The sequence below is a fragment of the Rhipicephalus microplus genome, chromosome 2, assembly GCF_043290135.1.
Source record: "Rhipicephalus microplus isolate Deutch F79 chromosome 2, USDA_Rmic, whole genome shotgun sequence".
In the NCBI taxonomy this organism is placed as follows: domain Eukaryota; kingdom Metazoa; phylum Arthropoda; class Arachnida; order Ixodida; family Ixodidae; genus Rhipicephalus; species Rhipicephalus microplus.
The window spans coordinates 38,872,905-38,899,965 of NC_134701.1; the positions used below are offsets into that span (position 1 = coordinate 38,872,905).

Below are 27,061 nucleotides of genomic sequence, written 5' to 3' on the forward strand. Positions count from 1 at the left end.
ATGTAAAACGTCCGAACATGCGCTATTATGTCGAGTCATAACCAGTTTCCTCTAACCACCTTGCACTTAGTTCTGGCACGACATACGTTTCAAAGATCTATTTCTTGCAAACTGTGTGAGTAATTGTAGACCATTCTTCAACAGTTATTTTTGTGCTTACTCGATAGGAAAACATGAGCTACAACTTTTCTAAGTTTCTAAAATATGAATGGTAATTGAATTGTGAATGGTAATCTACACCCAGCCTTAGCATATTTCCTTTATAATCATTTTCAATTTGAGGCATGGCACAAATTTTGAAGTACGGCTGAAGCCTCTCATATGCATGTTTCGTTTATTTGAACGTGCCATTTAACAATCTTGAATTAATCCTGCAATGAACTAACATCTGAATGCCTTGCGAATTGCCTGTCACAAAATATATTTTACTAGGTAAATTGTTCTGGGCTTGTTACACAAGCTGAAGATGATGACGATACTGACTGCCGCATCGTCACTGATGAGGCAGAGGATAGCGCGTGTACAATTTAGGTGCACACACGAGGCCCAATGTCAGTGCTACATTTCCAATTTAAACACGAGCGCGCGCAATATGTATGCTTTACCGCAATACACAGCGTGCACTTCACCGCAAGGCACGACTGCCTTGCGGCACTGTTTAATTTTAAGAAGACGCTTAAGGTGGCTATTTTGAGCGAATATTTATAGTGCTCCTAGCATATCTTCAACTTTATTTCTTTTTTTTTCTTTGTATACACCCACAAGAAAAGACATAGCTTAGAAAACCGATTATCGTAATCGGCGACAACATATTTAAGCCACTTAGAAAATAACGTCGTGTGAACGACTGGTAATATTCCATCGCTTCCAACTTGTGCATTTCGTATCTGTCTCACGCAGTTACGCAAGAAGAAGCTTCAATGAAAGTTTTGGCGCAAGCATACACTTCACCGAAGCGACACATCGATCCTTACGCTACACACGCACTTACCAGACATACACGTACGGCATACATCCACAAATAGCATAACACACGGTGTTCATGATCGGGCAAGTCGTTACCACATTGCTTATAGACAGTATTACAGAACGAGACCACGTATCCATGCGCAGAGGCGGTTCTCGCGAATGCATAAGGCTCCCGGCCAAGCAAAGACCACGGATAAATAACCACCGCACGGTAAAGATCCTCACAAGTTAGTGAGAAACTTTAGACCTTTCGTTCTCACCACCTAAACATCCCCCAAAAAATGTCCAACACGGCGATTCTATTGCCGTCTATTCATACGTTTTCAGCCAAGTCAAGCCGGTTTTAAGTGGCTATTGGGTGAACCGAACACTTTTGCCTCGAAAAGGTTCGTGCCACCCGGTGGCAGCAGACGCGGCCCAGAAAGTGACGCTTCACAAATAATAACACTTCTTCTCACTTTTATACGTAAAACATTAATTACAAATTTTAAATATGTGCAAATTGTACTTATTTGAGACTTGAACCAAAATAACTGTAACTTGAACAACTCTCAACATACGATACTACGGGTACGGTTAGTTTCTACCTCTACAGTCATTATGGCACCTGTGTAGCGTGAGTACTTGGCGCAGATCTCTGTGATGTCAATTGCTGTCTTGTGGTTTTAGTCGTTAAGGACAAAGGCATGAAAGTGAAAGTGCTCTCGAGGAACCCGGATGACTACCTGAGGGAAACCAAGCATGACATTCACAAAGGTAGGCCTCTGACGCTGCATTATCTAACAGTTCAGTGCTGTCTTCGCTTTGCGGCACGTTCGTTGCTGGACGAGTTGATGCATTGTCTCAAAATAAATGTTGAGCGCGAAAAGACCGTACACAAGTAGACGTGACGGGCGCTCACTACCAACAGATTGTATTGTGAAAGAATTGTGGCAATTATACGGATCGTACGCACAAATGCGGCTGCGCATACATCGCAAATCTACTCATTTCAAAATGTAATGCACATTGTGACAAAGAAGTTGTTGCACTTGCACATAAAAACTGTGGAGGTCTGCATGAACACACTACTTTTGGAGGGCAAACTTTTGACACATGGAAGAAGTTGCATGTCTCACAGTTTTTGAAGGAGCCGAATCAAATGGCAGGAGATAGGATTATAAGGCAAACATACATGCAAGTGTGACAGTGTAAGCTTCACATCTGAAAACTGCAGCTGCAGTCCTACAGGAGTCTCGTGTGTGATCGACAACTGCAGTCCCAACTGATTAAGTTTCGTATAACTCAGAAGTCGGCCTTATTTATAATCCACGCTCCTGCAAACCGTTCCTGTCGTTCGATTCAGCTCATTCGAAGACTGTGAGGCATGTAGTCTTTGAAATAGAAGATGAACTGTAGAACCAAGCATACTAAGCGTCAAGTGGATTGTGCAGTGAGGGTAGTATATGGATTGCCATTAAATGAGCTGTGGCAAATCATACATCAGCCAAACGGGCACCCAGCGTGCCCGTGGGCATGAGTTGACGCTCTGAAACGATAAGGGCACATATATTTCTGTGCAGTGTGGAATTGTGTGCTTTTGTTTGCTGGATTGAAGGGGCTGGGATGGTTGCATGTGAACTTTTGGTGGCATTCTACATAAAAATAAATGATGCAGATTGCATTAACCAGACATCAGTGTGTTTCCAAGAGTGTGAACTTAACTGCTTTATCACAATGTGCATTACATGTTGGATTGAGTAGCTTTGCGATGCGTGTGCAGCCGCGTTTGTGTCCGTATATTTCCCACAATTATTTTCTAATAACATCTGTCGGTAGTGAGCGCCCATCACGTCTACTTGTCTCCTGTCTTTTCGTGCCTAAACTCTATTTTCAGACACGTTCTTTTCTTCACACAAACACCTGAAGAGCATATGATCTTATCAGGTGGGAAAGTAATGATCAGCATACTCCTAATGCTTGTTAATTATGTTTGCTAATAAAAGTGATCTGTTCCTGCTGCTGATCAGGTACTGTGTCTTCCTGTATCTGTTCCACCCCTGTAGTGACCCCATAGTTGGGTTTGCTGGATGGGACACTACAAGTGCCTGTGTCTAGTGTTCAGGCAGAGCAAATAGCCAGATATTCCTCATCAGTTTGTTTCATCTGCACCAAGCATTAGTACTCGCATTATCAGGACGAAACGGCACAGCTTCTTTCAGCATTCAGCCTTCACGTGTCCGAGAACTTCGCTCCTTAAACTAGAGATTAATCAGTGTATGGTCAAATAAGAAAGCTGGTGTGCTAAGTAAGGTGGCAGTGTTCAACAAGAACTCTTGGAGGTGAGCTTTGTAAATGTGCAAGATATATTCGTGAAAAGGACTGAATCGCTCGGGCAATGCCAGTTAAATTTTATCTATGGTCGTGCACAGAACAGAATTAGGAAATTGTTTTGTTTTTTGAAGAAGTGCAATCTGAAAAGCTCTTATAGAACTGTGGACTATGTCCCCGATGGAAACCCTGATGGGATGCGTAGCAGCAGCAGTGCGCACGGCATTGGCTTGGTTAAAACCGGCGTCGATGCGGGTGCTGGAGGCACAGTTTCAAGTGAAATTTGGTGTAGCATTTACTCGACTAAACATTTGTTTGAAACACAAAGACATGGGAGGCGAGACGCTTTAAAGACACATGCGCTCGGCTTCCTTGGCTCACGTCTCGTCAGTGTTACCCGCCCGCCATCTGCTTTCTCGAACATGTTTGGTGTTCTTGACTCGCACCTCATCGTAGAGAAAGAGAGGGAAAGAACTTTATTATATATATATATATATATATATAGACACATACATACACACAGAGGTGTCGCTGGTTTTCCACGGCCGACGCTTGCGTTCGGTTTCCCTGGCTCGCGCCTCATCCGTAATGACGTCATCCTTCGAAAACTTGGTCAGCTTCGCTAACCCTCACAACGCCGGCGACAGCCGAGAAAAGTACGTGCACACTAGCGAGAAGCATGCCGCGACGGCGTCCTGCTTATCGGCGCGTTTGCGTAGCAAGTAGCGGCGCTGTCCACATTGCCGGCGCTGCTTCTTCTCGCCAGCAGATAAAGAGAGGTAGCGAGGCTGAGAAGTGGGCTCGAACGTTGCGAGCGGCAAAGAGAGTGAAGCAAAAGAGAGATGACATGCGCCGAGCGTGCAGCAGGCGAGGGAGAGAGACGTCACCGCGCACTGCTAGGACGACGTGAGCTACTTGGCACCGCTCCCAACACCTGTTGGGGGGGAGTGGTGCGGAAGGAGGGACAGCGTTACACAGGCTAGTCAAAGATCTGCTTCGCATCTAATACACCACACTATGCAGTCCTGAGAGTTTTTACGAAGTGCATTGATCTTTTCAAATGAGCGGAAATTAAGGAAAATGTGTGGGAACTGGACAGCTATTCTCGTGGTGTCCACTTAGTGGACATCTCCCCTTTGGCCTCCACTGATTGGCTGCGGCTTGGTGAGCAACATGCCGTCTGTTTCCGATATTTCTTCTGCAGTGTCATTTTGACACCACCAGCTTTTACTGCACTTGACACAAATGAGAAAGACAAAATATGTTTTGCGGCAATGAATGCTGCCCCCAGAGATTCCCTTTGGGCGCACATCTCGAAGGCTGGGCATGAACTCTACTCTCGTTAGCCCTTGAAATAGGTTTAACACGCCCGCCCACCTGATGCACCTGGAAGGTCTGTACATATTCCCCCTTTATTGTTCTTTGAACGTCTCGACACGTTCTTATGCAAGTTTAGAGTTGTCAAGTTTGTTTAAGAGTCCAGTTACTGTACATTTTGTCCATTTTCTCTTTACTCTGAGAATGTGCTGACGAGTGTGGTGCAACAACGTAGTCAAAAGTGCCATGAGGTCACAACTCGTAATTTTTTTTACGTCACTGAATGTGCTTTAGCGAACTGGACACCACGAGAATCTGGCCTCTGGTATGGACAGCATGTCATTAGTAAAATGTGGGAATTGTGCGTTGTTCTTGCTTTCACACCTTGAATAGAATGGCAACATAGATGGTCCATTACTTGATCACCATTTTGTCAATCCGCTCCTTCTAGGGTGCTTCATGAAATGGCAAGCTTGACTTTTTCCATAAGGGTGAATCACTTTTGCGTAGTTGTGTGCGTGCTACTGATAGGTGCCTGTCATTTGCTCTTACACCTACCTTCTCTCAGTGCAACGCAACTTTGACCCAAGCCTGCACCCGTTCGAGGTGTGTCGTGAGTACACACGAGCCCTGAATGCGGTCAAGCTGGACAAGGTATTTGCCCGACCCTTTCTGGGCAGCCTGGATGGCCACAGGGATGGAGTCCAGGTGCTGCAGAAGCACCCCAGGTTCCTCGCTAAGCTCTTCTCCGGTGCCTGTGATGGCGAGGTGCGAGAAGTTCATGGCTTTTTTTTCTCCTCTCTCTGTCTGAAAACTTGCTTGCTGGTGTGACCACCCTCTTTGATATATAGTGTAAAGGAACATTTTTATTTAGTCATCTAATTTACGATCCCCTGTAATGCATCATTGTAGAAGGATTAACAGATTTCACGTGGGAGAAAAAAAAAAACTCTCTGAGAAAGTAAAAAATCATGTAGCCGTTCAAAACAAAAAAAATATACATTGCAGGCTTGATCGTAAACTACATAAGCAGAGCACAAAACAGTAGAAAGAAAGAAGTTCGCTCACTCTAACCTGTGTGTCTGATAAATCTTCGAAACTTTATGACAGATACGCAGATGAAAGCAAATATGAAATCGTAAGACTCTTGCAAAGTATCTAGGCTTTGTTCTAAAATTCGTCACTTCGCATCAGTAGGATGAATCGCAGTCTTGACGAGAGTAAAATTTTAATACATGTTCGAGCAATAATGCTAGGTACGATAATGTTATTACAAAAGGGAAAAAAAAACATTTGTATGCAATCATTTTCTCTGATTCCACTGTTGTGTGTGGCAGCTATAGTGAACTGAGAAAAAATGAGAAATATCTCTGGAGTTGCTGTGAAGGATGGATTGTTTTGTGATGTGTATTCACTTCAAAATTGGTGAAACTGGTTCATAGAAGCAATTTTTATATTACATTTCTTAAGATGCTTTGATACAGCATATTTTTGTCTGGTGTTTAGTGAATATGTATCTTCAGCTAAAAAAAAAAAAATCGAAAATGGCATGTGAGGATCGCTTCTTTTGCCTAGTATACTGACCTAGAGTCTGCACAGATGGAAGCTCAGAACATCAGATTTGTGTTTGGAACCGCTCATTAAAAGTAACACAAGTTGTAAGTTGATCTGAGTTGTACCTGAAGGCATAGATCTCAGTGTAGCAAACACACAACGAAGGGAATTTGAGACCCTTGGCAGTAATATGAAGCTTTGAGAGTTTAAAATGCTGTTGTCTGGGGTCTTTAGATCTGGCTGCTGTCATGTGATAAAAGTTTCCATGACACTTGATGTTCTATCGTAATCGTAGTTCGGCAGCTCAGTCCTTGTGTGTTCACAAACAGGCTGGCAAAATTTTTGCAAATTTTTTTTATTTCTTAATTTATAGTTCAGTACTGTAAATACACGTAGAAGTGAGAGTTGGGCAACACTGATGCTCTCGTGATATAAAGTGGTCTGAGAACTGTCAAAGTGTGTAGCCATCTCTGCGCTTACTTTCAACGACGCATCGATCTGTATCGCCGTGTCGACAAGACGGGCACTCGAGACCCGACAGAGAAAGGCGGGCCACTCTGCGTTGGGAGTCCATGACGGCACACTAGATGAGGCTGTAATCTTGGATGGTCCTTTTGCGAGGCTCGTGAAGCGGCAATTAAGCTAATGTATGAGCTCTGCCTCAGTGGTTTGCTGGATGACCATTGAGCCCGAGAGGTGTACGAATACCTGCATCTTTAAAGCGGGAGCACCAGATGGGCCACCCGGAGCCAGCGGCTGGCTGAGCGATATGCGACCCCAAGCATCAGTCTGACCACAACAAGGTGGGAGACAAATAGTGAGGAAGACGGAGCTCAAAAGGTGGCACACACGGGCTCTGGCGAAGCTGGCAGTGACATCTCTCTGTCCGAGCATGGAGACCATCAGGAAGGAACCCCGCTATGACAACACTGGCCAGGGAATTGGGTTGCTGTTGAGGAGCACAGTTGGGTGCTGTGTACACAAGTCCTACGGGTGAAGTACGTGGACAGTGTGGACGTCAAGTGCCCGCTGTGTCCATCAGAGACCATCCATCACGTCGTACTTGGTTGACCAGGCCTACATCCCAGTTTGCTTCACACCAACAACTAAATTGTAAAAAAATCAGCAACTCCTGGCGACGGCCCAGATCAAATTAAATTCAGGCTTGTGTGAATGCAGGCCTTCTGGAAACCAGACGAGCACCTCCATTGGGAAGCAGTTGCTACTACGAAAAGGCTACTGAAGAAATGGTGGCAGGCAAGCTACTTGAGCGCTTTGGTGATACAGAAGCAGCAAAGAGTGGCACTTTAGACGCAGACACTTTAGTCTAACCAAACAGAACTTTTTCTTTTTAATCGGCCAGTCAAATCTAAGAACATCGTCGATCGCTCGCTACGAAGAGAAGGGTGGCATGAACCATCATCATCATGACGTAACAACCTGCATGCTTTGTAAGTGCCTGCATTCTGGCGAATGATTTTTTTCCATGATTATCTGTGCATGCAGTTGAGCTCTTGTCGATCCTCTTTGCCTTCCATTTTTCTATAGTACACAAATTCTTTAATGCCATTTTGTTATTATTGTAATAATAGCCATAGAGTTTTTCACAACAACACCCAGAGGGAAATCTGGCGCTAGTGAGCTGCTGGATGCAAGGGAATGCCGGGATGTGTGAGCTTTGAACTTGACTCGGATTTGTATACCTCGAAGACGCGTCTGGTGTCATGTTAAAATTGTTGATTTCTTACTAAAAGAGCACATAATAAGCAATTTATTTTTTGGCATTGCACAGAAACGTGTTTTATATAACACTGGAACCTTCTGCGTCTGCGTGCAATTTCAGAAAGCATAAGAAGTAACCAACGACTGCTATACTTGGCGGGCGACAAAGTGAGCGTTTCTTCTGTCATTTTATGTTGTCTGTTTCTTTCGCCGTAAAGTTGCGCTGTCAAGGTTAGAGAACTTTTGTCTTAGAATATTACGCGTGAATGAGATTCGTCTTTAAATGTTTTGTTTTAGAGAAGCTTTATTTACTCAGTCGTATTCACTTTTGAGCCGTAGCCTCACTCAACAGGAGCCTCGCAGACACATATACGGTCATTGCCAGCGCTCCAACAAGGCCCCTTAAGAAATTCGCATGACAGTGGCGCCACACTTCTCCCTTGGTATGTTTGTGAGAAACTCTCTGATCATAGCAACTTCACTATCACGTTTCGAGCGCAACTATGCCAAATGTAAAGAACTCATAATTAAAGGAGCCATGACAACCAATTTTTAACCATAATCTATGTCGTGTAGGCTTATCCTTGTACTTTCACAGAGAAGCTGTCAAAATTATAGTGCGCTTGATTGTGCTGTTAATTTATAATCGAGTATCTTTATAAGGGAGCTAGCAGCCTGAGAGCCAGTCAACACTGGCACACTCGCTAGCCTTGATGTAACGAGTCGCTCCGTCTGCATTCTGGAGGACGATTGTGTTCCATGGTCAGCTGCACTGGCAATCGTGCTTTTCCTGTGTTGTTCAACTTGCCGCTGGAACTAAATGACTTTCAGGGGTTGAAACAATGTCAACGCGCCGCCCGTGAAGTGCTGGTACTTGCAGCTAACAATTCTTGTCAATCTGTCTAAAATCAAAAAGTGCCCTTTGAATGTGCATCGCATATGCCGTTTGGCACTTCGGATAAATATTTACTGAAACTCCTATCAGGCTGGGCCATAGTTAGGCATCACACTTGCAATTTTTTACCAAAACTGAATGCATTCCACCTAGTTCAAGCAAAGATTCGCCCAAAATGTACATCGTGAGCAATCTTAGCGCCACGCTGATATGCCATTCGCTTCTGCTAATGTTTACATATGCGGCAGCAACAGCCCTTGGAAAAGCAATGGTCCCAACGTGCAACATTGTTACGACCACTTACATGTTCAGCACCAAAAGTGGTGCATGCATGCATGCTAGCCAACAAAAATCTGCATGCTTTACCAGTTCCATTGTGTAAAGTAACGCTTACTCGCAAATGCAGCATTGACAGACCCCCATTTCCTAAGCTCGCTTGTCAACCTGGCATGCCTTGCGGAAGGCCATCTGGTACGTCTGCTACAGCAGCGAGATTGTTGGCATTTCCGTTCTTTGACGCTTTCTTCTTCCCTTGAGGTGGTAGTGATAGGGTCAAAGTCAAGCATATATGATGTCAGCACTACTTCTGCTGCTCAAAGAGTAGTGCCCAAACTGTAAGGTAATGATGGGGTCAATGACATGGCGATGTTACTGGTAACATGCCGCGACACTTGCAACACACTGACACGTGCGGACCACACGACGCTAAGCAACTCACAACAGAGTGAACACACTGACCGCGCATGGAAGGTGCTGTTTGGTGACAACGCGATTCCACTGACCGCGTATGGAAGGTGCTGGCTTGTGACGTCACACATGCCATGGCAAAATGATGTTTGCCAGTGGTGGGCAGAGTTTACTTTGAGGACTTCTACGGCTTATCTTGGACTGAAATAATCTTTTACAGTCTAGTTATCGCACCTGTACAAGCATATTTGACCCTCTATCTCCGTTTTTCGCCAAAAACCGTAAGTTGTTGCGTGAGCATGTCATGGCCCCATCAAAAACTAAAAAAAAAAGAAAATTTTTTCATTTGAGCTGGCCTATGCAGCTCACCTACTTAATGATTTTTTTGACGAATCACTTGTGGATGGAATCGCTTGGTGCTGTAATAAATATATTTGCACCACTACCTGAACAACTTTTTTTTTCATTTGCAGCCTGAAACTTCACACAGGGTCACTAAAACTGGTTAGACTCGTGGACAAATTTGGTACTAGAGTTGCAAGTACAATAAAAAAAATCCACTCTTATTGTTTTTGAGAATGTAGCACATAAATACGATATCCCGTGTGTAGATATATTTTATTTTATTGTAGGATTCCATCACTTTTTCAGCAGCGCAAATAAAGAAGGGCACAAAGAAACACTCGTCAGCAACATGCGCCTGCAATACATATCTGATTCTGTTTACACACAACTCGAGGTCGAATAATAAACAGATGCAACCAACATGTACAAACAAATGTCTGCTAATTGACCACAAAAATGAAAAAAAAAGACAGCGAAAAAATATCATTGAATATGGAATTTGGAAGGCCATCTAATAACGGTAACAAAATCACTGTGCAGCTCCGCTAAAGAACGATCAATGCACACAGTTAGCACAAAAGAATCCGGACATCTAATTCAGCCTCTCTTCTTATGTTTTAGTACATCTAGCCTGTTTTATTTGTTTGCGCTTGGGACTTCGATAGTGAAACAAGCAGCCACATCAGCATTCTTTATTATTTTTTATTATAAGTACCTCTAGCCGCCCCTTGTGCTTTACCAATTAAAGCAGAAGGATGGTTTTGCTGTCACTGCCCTCATGTTTTCCATGTTTTCTTGCTTTTTTTAAAAATTGTATTCGACTCTGTAGTCACCTCTAGCTTCGTTGGGTCCAGCTCTTTTTTGTTGTCAAAAGTTGCCCCAGAAATTACTCTATGAGTATGCTGCATACTTTATGTGCATGTACCACCGCCGGGGGCTGTAAAAAGTCGTACCTTCTGCCCGAATTCAGGGGAAGGGTTGTTTTTGAGACAGCAATTCAGTTTTTGAATAGACACAGACGTCATTCTTTAGGAAACAAGCACACATTAGAAGTGCCGCAAAGCGGCTACTCCTATTTACCCTACCTCTCCTCTCTCTCTCTCTTTTTTTTTGTGGTTCTCTTTTTACCTCTAGCCCTTATGAACTATACCATGGGGACGCGCTTTGCGCCCCGATAGAAAAGTTCTCGGGGGAAACTGGCTGCAGTGCCCCCCCTGGCAGGTGGCCAAAGCCACGGCAACGCAGTAAGAGCACTGCCTCCTTCTTGTACATGCTTTCCCTTCTGCACTCCAGCTTTCTTCAACCATTTTCACTGGCGAAAACTTTGGTTTTCGCCAGTGAAAGGTGGTGGAAGAAAACTTTGGTGGAAGATGACGCTTTATACAGTACATGTCGTCACACACAATGTGGCGAAATGATGGCCGCCTGTGTTGTTCTATTCTGTTGGGCCGTCTCTAGCGCAGTATTTCTAATGCCTCACCAACTATGTTTCTCGCCAGTGGTGGGTGGAGTTTATTGTTAGTGCTGTGGCTTATTTTGCACTGAAATATTCCTTTGCAACCCAGTTTTCATTTATTTGCAGGCACACAAAAGACCCTCTACTTTTATTTTTGGTTGAAAACTGCTAATTGTTCGGTGATCATGTTACGGCTTCTTTAATGAATCATGTTTTTGAAACATTTTGGTGTTGCAAATTGTTGGCGGGTCATGTGATGGCTCTTTTAATTAATCATTGTGCTTTTGGGACATTTTGGTGGGACAGTTCCTGCTACATGCTATAGACTTGTCTACCTATATGCTGTAGTCTTCACAGCCACAATATTATCCTTTTACCGGGTCGTCAAAATTGTTTCTTGCAACATGTTATACAAGGACGTCTGCAGAAGAAACAGTGCCTTCTTTGTTTGCACTAATAGCGCAACAGGACTTATCCACTTTAGCTGAACAAGTGCAGCGAAAGGAATGTTAAAACAGTGCTTTTCACGTGCTCCAAAGCGTCACTTCGTTCACTCGGTGACAACTTTATGTAGCTAGTATCATGGTGGAGATGCATGCACTCTTATCGTGTAACTTGTTGATAACTTGCTTGTTTGATATTTGCTGGCAACAGGTGAAGGTGTGGAACCTGGCCGAGCGCAAGTGTGTACGAACCCTTCAGGCTCACCAAGGCATGGTGCGGGGAATCGCATTTCCAGGCGATGGTCAGCGCTTCATCACAGTGAGGCAGCAGTTTACTTCATAACTGCGTGTTTCATGCTGCACCAGGAATCGTACAAATAATTTGAAAGATCTTGTAGTAGCATCAGGAGATGAGTGGTATGTAACAGCTAATCTAAGGATACACATTTAGTATATCATTCTTTTTATGCAAGCTCTTCTTCTACAGGTTCCTTAAGTCTCATATTTGTTGTGTGCTGTGTGCTCTGATTCAGTAACTACATTGGACATTTGGTAGGCAAAAATAAGGGACGCCATTTGTCATTTTGTCATGTTACACTCTGTGGTAATCAAGTATTGGGTGTAGCTGTATATAATGCACACATTTGTTACGCAGTCCTTTTGTATTTTTTTTTCTCTCTTAAAGGAGCCCTGCAACATTTTTTGGGCGTGGTCAGAAAATGCTGCCAATCAGTAGTCGGGGCTCCCCAAAACGCTCGAGCGGCATGGAATAGGTAGATATAAAAGTGGCGCATCATCTGGTATGGTAATCATACTTCTGGTTCGAGGCCTATCTCTTCGCAGCTTCAAGATGTTTTCTGCGCAGCATAATCGGGAGCACGTGCCATTCTGCGAAGTGTTTGTTGTCGCTTGTCTAGTGATGGTGTTCTTGAATTTTTTCTTGCGAATAAGAAGATGATATTTCTTCATAGAATGAAGCAAGAAGTAGAAATGTGTAAACACAAGGATTAGTGAGATGCTGTTTAGTAGGTCGCGGAATCGAATGCTGGCTATGGTGGCCGCATTTTTCGATGCAGGTGAAGATGCTTGAGGCCAGCGTGCTTAGATTTAAGTGCACACTAAAGAACCCCTGGTGGTCGAACTTTCCGAAGTCCTCCACCACAGTTCTCTCACAATGATATGGTGGTTTCGGGATGTCAAACGCCAATAGTTACGCAGCAGTTCATGATTACAATAAACTGTGTGCTTGCAAGCATTGAGAGAGCGTTTGGTTCTGCTTGAGCTCTCTATGACTGTCTGCTCTGGCGGCCGTGCCAGTTGAACTGCATGGAGGGTCTACTCTGGCTCGTTGCACTAATCTATGTGGAGTGCGCAGAATTTCACGTACATTGAAATGCAATGTTCGAGTGTGTGATGGAACATCTCACATAAAGGAAGATCGAGGGGCTAAATAAATGCCACATGTGCATTTCAGTTTTATAGTAAAAAACAGTAAATAAATTATTTTGTATGTGGGTTCAAGGGCAAAAGTAAATAAATAATGTTACGGGTGAGCAACGTGAGAACAAATGGGCAGATATTTTGAAATTTATAAAATCTTTGTACAGTGGAACTTTGATTATACGACTTTCAGGGGACCACGCAAAATTGTCGTATAAACCGGGTGTCATAAATTCGGAAAACCAAGAATATAGGCACTGATGGTCGTTGTTGCCCACAACAGTTGTCACATAATGTGTAAGAAGGTCCGCCGCACAAATCTACGCTGCTCCGATGAAGGTAGATTAAATTACTTGAAAAAATGACAACCACGCATTTTATCGGAGGTATGAACAAATCTTTATTCTCACCTTTTAAAAAATTCTGTGATTTTTTCTGCCAGTTTGCCCAGCCACGATGCATCAGCTTTATTTTGAGAGCTGCGACATCTGGCAGCAGCAAGTCACCGATCTCGTCGCGTGCGCAAGCAAACCGCCGAATGTTGTCGGCGTTGTGAACAGTGACTCTGTCGTGCCTACGCCTAGCACGCCGAAGTTGCGACGTGGCACAAGAACTAGGAAACCGGTGAATAGGTACTCCCCGTAGTCTTCCTCCTAGGAGGGGAGGAGTGTTACAATGTTGGTTCAAATGCAGCGCCCCCACGCGGCGCTGATAGTTGTGTTGAGCTGTGCAAACCTGGCACAGCAGTGGGGTGGCCGTTTTGGGAAATAATAAAACACAGTTCGTTCTGGGCTAAGGGCTCAAGATGTTCTCATGTTCTTCGCGGGCCTGATGGCCTACCGTTCACGGTTGTCGCTACCGCTTGGCCATCAGTTGATCTACACATGTAACAGACATAGCACAACACGTCCGCGTATGTCAGAACGGACGCACTAGCCTCTGCTTTTCTCGAAGCGTCAGCGGTTTTCGGTTCCGCGACCTTGCGAGACGCATCACTCGCAACCAAGAATTCGAAAGCTTCCTCGCACACCAATATCCGAATACTGAAAATTTTGCGCGTAGATGCAGCAGCTGCGGCGCACAACCCACCGATGAGGCAAACACGTGAAGGAATGGCTGAAAGGCAACAAGGCAGTGGGCCCATTCGATTTTTGCAAGCGCGTGCGTCTGCGCAAGCTTCGACCAATCGCGAGGGGCTAAAACTCCCCAGCCCTCTGGTAGCTAGACAGCAGCTGGTTCCCGTTCCCGCGGCTGTCCTAAACGTAGACAGGCTCAACAATTGCCGTTCAACACGACCGGTACAACGACGCGAAATCTAGTGAAAGTTGTCGCATACTAGAAAGCGAGCTCGATATTATCTGCCATGTTACCTGCTCACAGCTGTCACTACAAAACCACCCAAAAGAAAGCAGAAAACAACAACAAAAAAGGCCCCAACGGAAGTGGGCAGTGCGATGCGACTAAGCTAAACGAATGCGCTCCGGCTGGCTCTGGACAACGTTGGCTTTGGCTAGCTATGGCCGACAGCATGTCGAAAAATTGAAGAGGCCCTATGGTGGCAGCGCGGATAGTGTGCTAGAACGTGCGGAGGATTGAACTCGGTTTCTCAGTTTCCCGACTTTTTTTTCATCCGGCCGTAGTGTGCTTGCGTGGCAGCCTGCGTGCGTCATCGTAGGTTTTTTTTTTTTCTCGGACAGTCCAGCTAAGCATCGTACGAGGCGGGGCGGGCATAAAATTGCGTCGTAGAATGGAGGTTTTCAATACATTAGTTTTATGGGGGTTTTCTGGGACCAAGCCAATTCGTCGTAAAAAGCGGGTTGTCGCAGGACTTGGGGACGTATAATCGAAGTTCCACTATATACCACAAAACATGGTTGACAACACCCTTTGCTGCAGAACAACAGGCATATGTCCGGAAGTGCAGGCCACTTGAATGAAGCAAGACTGCTCGCACCGTTATAAGTACCCCGTAGTGGCTGCATTAAATGTTCAATAAAACAGCATGGCACTCCAAAGTATCATCGGACAAAACAATATGCAGCAATTTGTGAGAAAAGGGGACTGCAAGAGCTTGGTGGAACATGCAGAAAGCAATGGCACTGGCAAGAATGCCCTTGCGGCAGCACGGCGCCTCGAACTAGCAGTTAGAAGTCGATGCAGGCACAAGCCGTTGCCCACAATCCTTTGCGTGAGCCGTGATTTGCTTTTCACCTGTTTGCAGTAAATTTTCAAAATCTGCCTAAAATTCCTGCGTCACCGACCAAGTATCAGCCATTGGCTAACTTGAGCATTGCCCACTCGGTTATTACTGGAGTCAACACGGAAGGCCATGGCTTCTACACACGTGCTCCTGGTCATGAGGCACACATGACATATTTTCTTTTCCTGCTTAGCTTGTAGGGACAAGAGAATCTAACTCCGCTTGTACTGGACGGATTATGAAAATATTTGTGGCAGTGAATTCGTGAGCCAATAAGCTTCTTTAGTGAATCTATTCTGTGCTGATGATTGTGGACGGCGGCCATAAAAAGCAGGACATGGAAGAGAAGGAAGAAGAGGGGGCATGAGCAGTAAAATAAAAGATGGAGCTCTTGGTCTACCGCTTGGGTCAATATGACGCGACATTGTTTGTGGTGCTGAAATCCCTTGGTCATTGCCCTTCCAAGACTACTAGCGTTGGTGGCATCGTTAGCGCAGCTGCTCAAGAAAAGTGGGGTCAAGGTCACTGTACCAGATGCCACTCAGGTCGACTCTCATGTTACCTAACTCACCCAGAACATGGAGCTCTTCAAACTCAACAAAGAAATCTTCAATGCGACCGACGATCATCCTTACGAGGAAGAGCTCGAGGCTGCAGAAGAATACAACCAAAAGGTGTCTTATGCCATGTCTTGAGTGCGTTTTTTTTTTTTCCAAGAGCGTTCCGGCCAGAAATATTTAATGTAATATACTAAGTGCATGTTTAAGTAAATGCTTAGGACCTTCAAGGCTGGAGGCTACATCACAAATGTAGACGCCGGTGGAACACACAATGAGGTCAGTGACTCTTTGCCGTGACGAACAGATGTACATTCATTCAAGGAACCATTCTGTGTCATTGTACGATGGTCCTGACAAAACTACAGATCTTGAAATTTGCTGGCACGCTCCGCGATTGCCAGCCCTTCCGGGACCACTTCAGTGCCACGATACACCTAAATGGAAAACTTTTGCCAGTAGAAAAGTTCAGGTACCTGCAATCATATTTAAGCCGGGATGCCAAGAGAGCAATTGAAGGCACTCAACTCACAGAGGATAATTATAAAATCGCTATGCAGACTTTGACGGAGTTTATCAATGCAACTTACTCATAAATGAGCACGTTGACCATTTTCTCATCTTAGCGCTGGTCAAGTCATCAGCAGATCTTGAGAAACCTCGGCTGCTTTTTGACAAGGCCCAGTTTCGAGTCTCTGCATTTATTGGTTTGGGCAAATTATCGGACCAGTACAATGTTGTCCTGAATGTGCCCTAATGAAGTGCCTGCATGAAAACCGTGCTTTATTATATGGCCAAAAGGTCAAGAAAGTGCCACTGGATATGTCCGGGGTTGTAACTCTTAAAGAGAGAGCTGGCCAAGCTTCCTAAATGCTGAGTTTCCTGTGTATCTTGAATAAAAACGGAGAGGAAAGCAGGCCAGGATTGGATACCTGCAGAAGATGTCCAACCTCCGCCAGCACCAGTGGAACTTCTCCCAACGGCATTAGATTGCTGCTGAATCTGCTGTAGTTAGGGAAGAATCTTGCTCCTTATGCTGTGGTTGTCATCACACCATCGCAGAATACAGCAGCGGCCGGCTCAGCGGATGAAATAAGGGCTCGCTTGCACAGTTCTTGTTCCTGCTGCTGTGGCAGCAGAAAGAGTCATGTAGCACGTTTTTGCCAATGTGCACAGTACACCATCGGCAGCAAGCCAGCCAGTCGGTCGGGTCGGGTCAGTCGGTCGGTCGGTCGTACTGGACCGGCAATACAAGATACCTGACCGACCAACCGTGGCACATTGATGAGAGAGGACCTGTTTCACACTGGATGCAATAGTCAACATCTCGCAGATGAGCTGTAGGTCTAATGGAAGCAGTCTTGCCTTCCTTTACATCGATCCGTGTGCCTCGAGCCTCCTGGTAATCTACCTCGGCTACACGAAGATGACATGGTGCTTGTGCATGATCGGTCGGTCGTACTGGACCGACAATACAAGATACCCGATTGACCAACCATGGCACATTGATGAGAGAGGACCTGTTTCACAGTGGAAGCAATCCTCAGCATCTCGCAGAGGAGCTGTAGGTTTAATGAAAGCAGTCTTGCCTTCCTTTACATCGATCCGTGTGCCTCGAGCCTCCTGGTACTCTACCTCGGCTGCACGAAGATGACATGGTGCTTGTGCATGACGACAGCTCGCGTCCTCTACTATAGAAGCTGAGCAGAGTTCATTCAGTGCCTGGGAAAGGACAGCATTGTGCGCATCTGTACCCTGTGGCTAGCTTCTGGACAAAGAATCAAGCGAACCATTCAGAAAGTGTATATTCTGGAAGCAAGTCAGCCAGAGTTGACTGCCTAGTGATTGCCTTGGTCCTTTGGGAATATGTTGCTGCGTATGTGCGGCAACAAGCAGCAGGACATGGAAGAGAAAAAAGAAGAGGGGACGCGAGCAGTAGAATAAAGAGATGAAGTTTTTGTCGTTATTTATGGCTTTGGTCATTATTATGCGACACATTTCGTAGCGACTTAGAAAAGTGCAGAGCCCCTCTGAAGTATCACATTTATGGCATATTGATTGACCTACAGTGCAGCTTTCAGTATTGCCATTGATTAGAAATAAAAAACTGAATTTCAAGTGACAGAAATTACAAACAATAGCTTTTAACATGACCACCATTTGTGATCGAAGTAATGCTGTGTTTTATTGAGAAACAAACCGCAGGGATGGTGCTGTCTTCACGTAGGTGGGGGATGACAAAAACATCAAGACTTGGCGGGCAGAGTCGCCATCCTGGGGTGAGCCAGATGAGCCGGTGCACACCAACATCACTCGGGTGAGTCACACGCTTGTTTTTGCTTTCTGAATGAATAAAGTGCAAGGGAAGAAATAGCAGGGTCAGAAAAATTAGAAGCATGGGATCTAGCATAGGGGCAAATAAAATGCATAACAATCAAAACCATTTCTTCTGGAAGGTGTGGCCAAATATGACCAAGAGGGAGGCGGAGTGAGTAAATGGGAGTATTTGCGAGTATAAAATGGCTCGCACGAGACATGGAGGCCATAGAGACATATTATAAGACGGCAACAATAAAGCTGCGAACTGATTGACACATCCAAAAGAGAGTAGTATGCACACGCAAATCAGTGCTCTTTTTGAAGTTTGCAGGACAACTTGAGCCTAGCCTGTTTGACATCATGACCTTACTGGGGTGAGCCAGATGGAGTTGAGTGAGGGACAGTTACGAAGGCATAAATATTTGTGTTTCCCATTGTAGCAGGTTTCTGGTATAGTAGTAAGGTATGGCATATTTGAATGATAGCAGTGTAATAAAAACAACAATACTATCTTTCTGTTTTTTTGCAATACCAATGCTATCGAAACATGCACTTTCTAAGTTTTTTATGAGTTTTATTGCGGTTGGCAGAAAAAGCTCCTGTCATCTCTCATACAGATGTACACCTCTTCTTTTTTTTTTTTTTGGGGGGGGGGGGGTGTATATGCACACGTAGGTGAGTGTGTGTATGGCTGTGTGTGGATTTTTATGTGGTTGAAGAAGAGTATGTTTGCATGTTTTCCACCACCCCTTCTCCCTGACGGATTATGTATAGATTAAACAGATGGTACTTGTGATTGCCACCCAAGAAATTCAGGTCCCCATCTTAAATGCCGAACTGTTTTTTATTTTTGTATGTTCTGCTCTTTTTATTACTGCATCAGGGGTGTGAAAATATTTGAAATATCAAATGTTTTTTAAATAGTGTTTGCTATTCGATTCGATGAACACTGGCATTTAGACTATTTGAACTTCCCAAAGACAAATGCAGTCTCAAGTGACCCTTTCAGATCTTTAATATGGTTGACCTCATTACATTCTTGTACTGCAGTAAAGCTGCCTTTCAGGCACTGCTACAGTCAAACTGCTCAGAGACTCTGTCAGCGTCCGAAGGGCAATGGCTCCTTCAGATTTTTAATATGCTTCACCTCATCACAGTTTTATATTGCAGCTAAACTGTCTTTCAAGCTCATCTTGAGTCGCAAACACGCGCGACTCCCGGCTCGAACTCCAGATTCGGAAGGCAGCACAACCTTGTCTGCTACTCTACAGAAGTTGAAAAAGGAGGAGAAACTGAGGAAATAGCGTCTTTGCCTTTCACGTGTAAAGTGTTCTCGGGAACACTTCAGTTGCATAAAATCAGGGCTGGGCAAAGATACTTTTAAATTTTATCGCGATACAATACAAGATACCCAGACAAAAGGTATTGGTGATACAGATACAAGATACTGCCGAGAAAAGTGTATTCGATACGACACTTTCCAATTGTATCTGAAGATACTTCGATACATTCGCAAATTTGTTGTTAGAGACTCCCACAGTATAATTGCGAATGCGTGGGCACAGAAACAATGGCTTAAAAGCTTCTGAAATGTGCCCCATTTCATTTAAGTGAAATGTTTGTTGGTACTTCAAAAGCTTTGTTTCAAAGTAATTTAATTTATGTTCGACAGAGTTTACAGCTCTGTAGAAGCTTTGCTGACAGCGGTTTTTGCTTTTCATTTTCGTAATTGACGGGAGTCGCGGCTGAGCTTGCTGACCAGCTAGTGGATTGCCATCTAATCACACAAGCTTCAATAAGGAGCCTTCACATGATGGCGCATATACTGGTGTGCAGTTTCAGCTTCTTTACAAAAGATTGTTTTGCAACACTGAACCACCATTGCTTAGCAGCAAAAACGCTGTTCTTTACATTTTTGTGAAACATTGTGCATATAGGCTGGCCTACATCGAGCACATAAAGCTGCTCTTGCCTTTCTTACTTTTTTTTAATCTTCCGACGTAAACCAGTCATAATCTGAATACTCACTTTGCTCGTAAAAATAATTAATTCAAAGTACATGCAAAGTGCAACAGTGTCGGACAGCGACAAACAGTGTCGTCGCCCTTTAATAATCTTGATCATCGGCAGAACACGTTTTGTATTTATACAGCAGTGATCGCACATTCCAGCATTATCACTGGGGCATGCCTAAGGTCACAAATTAACAAGGGTATGAGTATGGCACGTAATCTAAATAATAATTTTCCAGCTTCTACGTACTAAAACTATGATATGATTACGCACTCTGCCGAAGGGGAGAGCTTCAGAAATTAAGTGCATGCTTCTTTTGCATTGCAGTTACATCAACATGCAGCCGCTGTAGCCGGATTTGCGCGTAATCTTAGCAGCACAATCTGGAACAATCTCGAAGTTCACGAAATATTGAGGGGGGCTTGCGTCGAGTGGTCATCAGTTTTTTATTACTTAAAGCCAATCACACGAAATCGAAAAATAAAAGAAAAAAAATAGGAGTGCTCTGCAGCATAGTTGCACAAATCATCGAGGGACAACACTGCTATTCACACTATTGCCGCCTATAGCTACGATTCCCTGGCAAATAGTAATAGCAAAGAAGTGGAGAGGACTAAAAAAAGGCAAACATTTATAAATAGAATAAAAAAGCCGTTCTATTCAAGCATTTGTGGTGAATCAGTTGAGATGCACAATACTCCTAATAGCTACAGCAATTAAGCCATAGCTATTAGGAGTGCCACCTGTATTGTGCACCTGGAGAGCGGCATCAGAATTAATGCGGCCATCACCACACGCATTGTGGTGCGCAGCGCTTGCAAGGGGCTAACGGTAAGTGTCCAGACTTTCACAAAACTAAAAAGAGAATAAATCTAGAAAACAAAAGACACGTGGGCAAGCACGCGGAGGTAGTTTCTGTCCAGACTGCGCGAGCTGTGTCGTGTTGCTCTGCTTCCCGAAAGGGTCGCGCACACCTGCCCTGACTGGTGGAGTCTTCCATAAATATAAAATGGTGTCACTGCTTTTAATTTTATTTAGGTGGCTTAGTGGCACCAGTACTAGCTCGAGGATCGAAGTTAAATCAGTGCTTAATGTATTGCTCAGTGTAGCATTGCATCTGCAGTATCGTGTATGTTAAGATACACCAAATTATGTACGAATACAATGCAACCTTTGTATCATCAGGTTTTTGATAACTAATAAATACCACTCTGTCAGTGTTTCATCGACCTAAAAAACATCTTCATGTTGTTATATCTCATAAGTATATGCTTAGGAATCTTCTCTAACTTTTCTTTCCCACAATTTCGTTTGAAACTACAGTCGCTTGCCAACGGATTTTTCGAACAGCGAAAATTCAGACTTGTTGGATATTTCGAACTTCAAAAATTCACCGTCAAGGTTTCCATTGCACTAATGCAATTTCGCGACTGATTTTCCGGGTGAATTTATATTCAAAAGTCCGATTGTACAGACTAAATCCTTTGTTTTGAGCTATGTCGCTTGACTTTGGAAGCACCCATGTTGGATATATTGTTGGCTTGGTCAAGTTTGGCTGCAGTGGCTAGTTGTGTGGCCTCCCAAGATTGGAATAGCACACAACCTTCTAGTCTTGGAGGCCATGTCTGATCTCACTCGGCTAGCAAAACGGCAACGCTTTTTTTTCCAGTGAGCCTTATCATCATCATTAACATGCCAGTAGGCTGTTTTTATTTTCTGGTCGTCATTGCGCACGTAGTCGTGTTAGTAGTGTGCTAAGTGTGCTTGAGCCGTCATGCGCTGTCGCATGCTTGCTGCTGTTCGCGATTGCTCAGTAGCACTCCGTGGTGACAGGGCTCGGCTACTGACCCAGAACACCCGGGTTCGATTGAGGCTGTGGCGGTAGTGTTCTGATGGCGGCGATATGCCGGAGTCTTACGTACTGTATGTTGTCGGTGCTGGTAAAGGAAGCCCAGACCTTGTTGTTAAATCCCACAAAACAGGCGAGAAGTTGCGTGCATCATTTTGCGACCGGCATCAAGTTTTGTTTGCTTGGTGCTGTGTAGACACCAACCTTGCCGCTCGCAACACATGGCAGCAGTAATTGCCAACGCGTGTGCGAACGATGCTACCGTAGCCCAAATATCACCAAATTTTCTCCTCCCTAAGAACAGCATGAAGCATGACATTATTGGAGATTTTTTTGAGGTTTCTTCAATCCAAATAATCTTCGTTTTGATGGCTTGACTATTTTTTCCGACTATTCAATTTTTTAGAGTATTTTGGTGTTCCCGCCAGGTCAAGAAAAATAGGTCGGTGATTGTATTCTAAAAATATTCAAGAAGCAGCAGCAAAATATTCGATTTCATTCACACTCACTGTAAATATTTGAATTCACTTTGCACCCAAAATTTTGCTGTTTTCAGAGCTATAATATCAGTAATGGAAGTGCTGCTCCAATTGCTCCAAACTGCTCCAAAAGAGAAATGCTGCTCCATGCTGCTCCAAAGTGCAATATTTGCTAGTAACTGCTCCAAACCTGCTCCGAAATTGTGTTGGCAAACTAAAAAGAATCAAGTTTAACCATGGGACCATCCAGTGAGCCTAAGCGAAACCATAAGCCAACTGTTACACACTGTCATCATAGTATGCAACTCAGTGGCGTAAATCCAGAAAAATCTCAAGGAGTGACACATATCAGGCCATGGTGTCCAATTTTGTCTTTATTCAGGATGTATTTTTGCTTATGTAAGAATTACATCGTGCTTTCAAATAAAGTTTAAAAAATGAGCATGGGGTCCGAGCTTGAGCAATTGCATTGTTCTATTCAGTCTCTCTTTTTCACCTTTTTTTTTCAATTTCAATAATTCACACAGCTGAGGGACATTTAACACGGGTACGCAGTAAAAGATAAAAAGCCTTTTAAAAAGTTGATTGTGCTCTACTTAACTGTTAACTAAATTTCACAATTATTTGACATGCTAAAGCTAAATCTCAAGGCAGACACTTGCAAGGGCTGTCCTTCACAGCCTGAACACAAGAAAAGTCTGTACTCCCTTGTCCCTCCTCCCCCTCCTTCCCTTCCCTCCCCCATGAGTTACGTCAATGATGCTACTATACCGCTTGTATACTAGCTGCATACTAGCATACGGCATGTTTAATAATAAATATAAATATTTATTAGATTAAGTGATGTTTTGGACTTCAGAAGTCGTTAGGAACATGCGTCTGCTTCCGAAACAGCAGTAGGAATCCTAAGCTATAGCATTTTTTTCTGCTCCGAAGACACTTGAGCATGCTCCAAAGCCCCATTTTTTCGCTCCAGAATCTGCTCCAAAAAGCAAAATGTCGCTTCCATCACTGTAATATGTATAAGTGTAATTTACTCACTTGTTCATAATGCTCACAAGCTCCAGTAGGCGTATTGTGTGAGGGGAAGAAAGATAAATGTCTTGATCTGTTGTGCTACTGTACTCAACACTGCAGGTTTTGTTCTTGGACACAGTGACAGCATTTCAGTGAGGAAAAACGCACATGCACTGATGTACGTTGATTTGAATAAACATTGAATGATTTGATCATCATTATCATCATCATTACTATCATCCTGGTTACGCCCACTGCAGGGAAAAGGCCTATCCCATGATCCGCCAATCAACCCGGTCCTGTGCTTTTTGTTGCCACGTTATAGTACCTGCGAACTTTTTAATGTCATCAGCCCACGTAACTTTGTCTCCCCACGTTTGCCTTCTCTGGGAATCCAGTCAGTTACCCTTAACGACCACCGTTTATTCTGTCTATGTGCTATATACCTGGCCCATGTTCCTTTCCTCTTCTTGATTTCAACTATGATATCCTTAACTTTGGTGTGTTTCCTGACCAGCTCTGCTCTCTTCTCGTCTCTTGAGGTTACACTTATCATTTTCCTTTCCATTGCTCACTGTGTCGTCCTCAATTCAAGCTCAATGCTATTTGTAAGCCTCAAGGTTTCTGCTAAGTAGGCTAGTACTGTCAAGATGCAGCTGTTATATGCCTTCCTGTTGAGGGTTAGTGGCAGATTACCATTCATAACTTGAGAATGCTTTTCGAATGTGACCCACCCCATCCTCATTCTTCTAGTTATTTCAGTCTCATAATTCGGCTCCGCAGTTACTACCTGTCCTAACTACAAGTTCCAGCGTCTCTCCACCTATTGCAAACTGCAGTTTCCTGCCGAGACTGTTGCACATTACTTTAGTTTTGTGCATATTCATTTTAGTACCTACATTTCTGCTCTCCTTGTCTAATTCAGTTCATGAAATGCAATTCATCTCCTGAGTTACTCAGCAATGCAATGTGATCGACAAAGCGCAGGTTACTTAGGTACTTTCTGTTTACTCTTATCCCCAACTCTTCCCATTCTAGGCCTCTGAAAACATCCTGTGAGCACTTGCTAAATAGCATCGGGGAGATTATGTCATCCTGCTTTACACGCTTCTTGATTGGTATTCGGTTGCTTTTTTTACGGAGCACTCTGTTTGCAGTCGATCCCCTGTAGATTTCTTTCAGTGAAAGATTTTAAATGGTCGAAATTACTTCGGAGCCCGCACTTGTGTGTGCGTCACCATCATGTTCTTAGAAGCTATGATGAACAACTAGGAATGCTCCATCAAGGTGATAACGATTGAAAACAGCCCTGCTCTGCCATATTGGCTGGAGGACTCTGCGTGTATTCTGTAAAGACAGTAGACTCTCATTAAACGAAACTTGAAGAGACCAGAAAATGTGTTCCAATGAGAGGTGAGCTGAATTGCAGCATTCAAGTATGAAACCAATCATATATCAAAGGCAGTTCCGTTTAACAGATTTTTGTTTACTGAGAGTCCACTGTATATTTCTTCCTTCCTTTTGGTTACTCTCACCCCATGACAATATCCTAAAATGTAAGTGATTTTAGTTTCACTTATTTTATCTTAATTCGAGATCCGAAGTTGGGGGGTCGACCTAGAATTGAAAACTAGTTTTGGTTGTAAAATCTTACCAAAACAATTCCCGCAAATTTTTGCGAAGCTAGCTTTTCTGCACAGCTTTCAAGCACTTCCGTGAGGCCACCTTGGCACACTGGTGACTTCATGGTGCGCTAAAAAAAAATAAATATTTTTTTTTTAAAGATGCTTGTGCTCTTTTTTTTTCTTTCCGTGGAATTTCAGGGAAGTTGACCTACATTCGAGTCAACTTACAGCCTCGTAAACACGGTATTTATTCTTTTTGCAACTTGTCTTCTGATAAACTCATTCTCAGCTGACGTCTGTGGTTGCAGTATTGATGGTGCTAACTCCGAAGTTGCATGTTTGATCTCAGCTGTTGTAGTCGCACTTCTTTGAAGGCACTGTGTAGCACGTTAAAGAAGACTAAATGATGCTAACTCCGAAGTTGCATGTTTGATCTCAGCTGTTGTAGTCGCACTTCTTTGAAGGCACTGTGTAGCACGTTAAAGAAGACTAAATGATCGAAGTTTTATGAGCCCTCCAATAAGGCATGCCCCATCATCATGTGGTTATAGCATGCAAAAATGTTTATCGGCATGATTAGAAAAAGCTGCTGATCGGTAATCGAGACTTCAAGCATTATAGCACAGCATGTGGCCTGGAATGTGCCATCGATTCCCAGTCAGCTAGAAATCGTTCTCCGAATGATGCCAAATTCATAGCCAATGGCTGATTTCAGCATTGCGATCTCCATAGTGCCACGTTCTTTTCCTCAAGTTTTGTTATCAGCCCGTTACACTATGTTCACATCAAACCGTGCTTACTATGTTCGAGAGGCTTCGAGGCTTTAGTAGATTGTTTTGTTAAGATTACGCCCACTTCGGGAACGTCACAGATTATTCGGGAACCTATGTCGCCGCTAGCGATAACGCTAGAATATTCAAAGGCAAGGGTATAAATGCCGACATGCTTCGCCGCTTGTCAGTTGATCGACGGCCAGGGCTCCGTTTGCCGCTATCAGTGCAAGACTGCTACTGTAATCTGACTTTCTGTTTACTGGGTATAGGTTGGCCCAAATAAACAGTTTGATTCGACTGGCAGTGTGCTCCATTCGTCCACGTCATGACCCCGGGACATCAGATAGAGGTGCTGTTTCTTCCATGTACCGGACACCCCCGTCAAGCCATGAAGCCAGCCCATGCCGCGAGGAAGACACCGACACCAGCGACGAGCAGCGAGTTAACCGCAGGCAACAAGGTCTGGCACCGGAGTACGGGCTTTTACCGGACAAGACTCTGAAGACCAAGACCGTGACATCGACCGCAGCAACGATGACAAGTGCTGTGCCACAGCCCATGATCGTAATGCAGCAGCCAAGGGAATCACTTACCGAAATTTCAGAAAAAGAAACGGTGCAACCCCTGGATAACACACGATATAATACAATTGAAAAGAACAATATCAAGAAAACGTAAAGCAGCGCGTAAAGATAACCAGGCCATATCATCCCTCTCAGTAACACTGAAGCACAAAATACGGACCGCTCGAGATTATTTTTCTGGAACGACACTTGTTAACTTCATGGAAAACGCTCCGCAAAAGTTTTGGGGATACTTGTCCGGAAACAAAAAATCTGTTGAACAGCTTCGCGTTGACGGCTGCGCAGTTACTGATCCTTTCGCAATTGCTAATGAGCTAAACAGAACATTCCACAGTGTGTTCAGTCAACAGAGTTTAACCAATAATCTGACGGAACCATCTCCTCTCTCGCCCAACGTAATGCCGGATATAGATTTAAATGTAAATGGTATTCGCCTTCTTCTTCTAAAACTTGATACCAAGAAGTCTTCTGGCCCTGACGGTATCCCTAATGCCTTTTTGAAGCGTT

General features: G+C 44.0%; 1 protein-coding gene across 2 annotated transcripts in view; it reads left to right on the top strand.

Annotated features, from left to right (window-relative positions):
* Nucleotides 1–1,549: 1,549 nt before the first annotated feature.
* Nucleotides 1,550–27,061, top strand: part of LOC119169133 (DDB1- and CUL4-associated factor 13) — a 143,689-nt gene continuing 118,177 nt past the window's right edge. Inside the window, exons 1-4 of one of the 2 annotated variants that reach the window (XM_037420234.2) lie at nucleotides 1,550–1,725; nucleotides 5,165–5,364; nucleotides 11,910–12,017; nucleotides 18,123–18,212. In XM_037420234.2, coding sequence (XP_037276131.1) covers nucleotides 1,656–1,725; nucleotides 5,165–5,364; nucleotides 11,910–12,017; nucleotides 18,123–18,212 — 468 coding nt within the window. In that variant the 5' untranslated portion in view covers nucleotides 1,550–1,655. The remainder of the gene's footprint in view (nucleotides 1,726–5,164; nucleotides 5,365–11,909; nucleotides 12,018–18,122; nucleotides 18,213–27,061) is intronic. The other variant, XM_037420233.2, reaches the window with a different exon arrangement.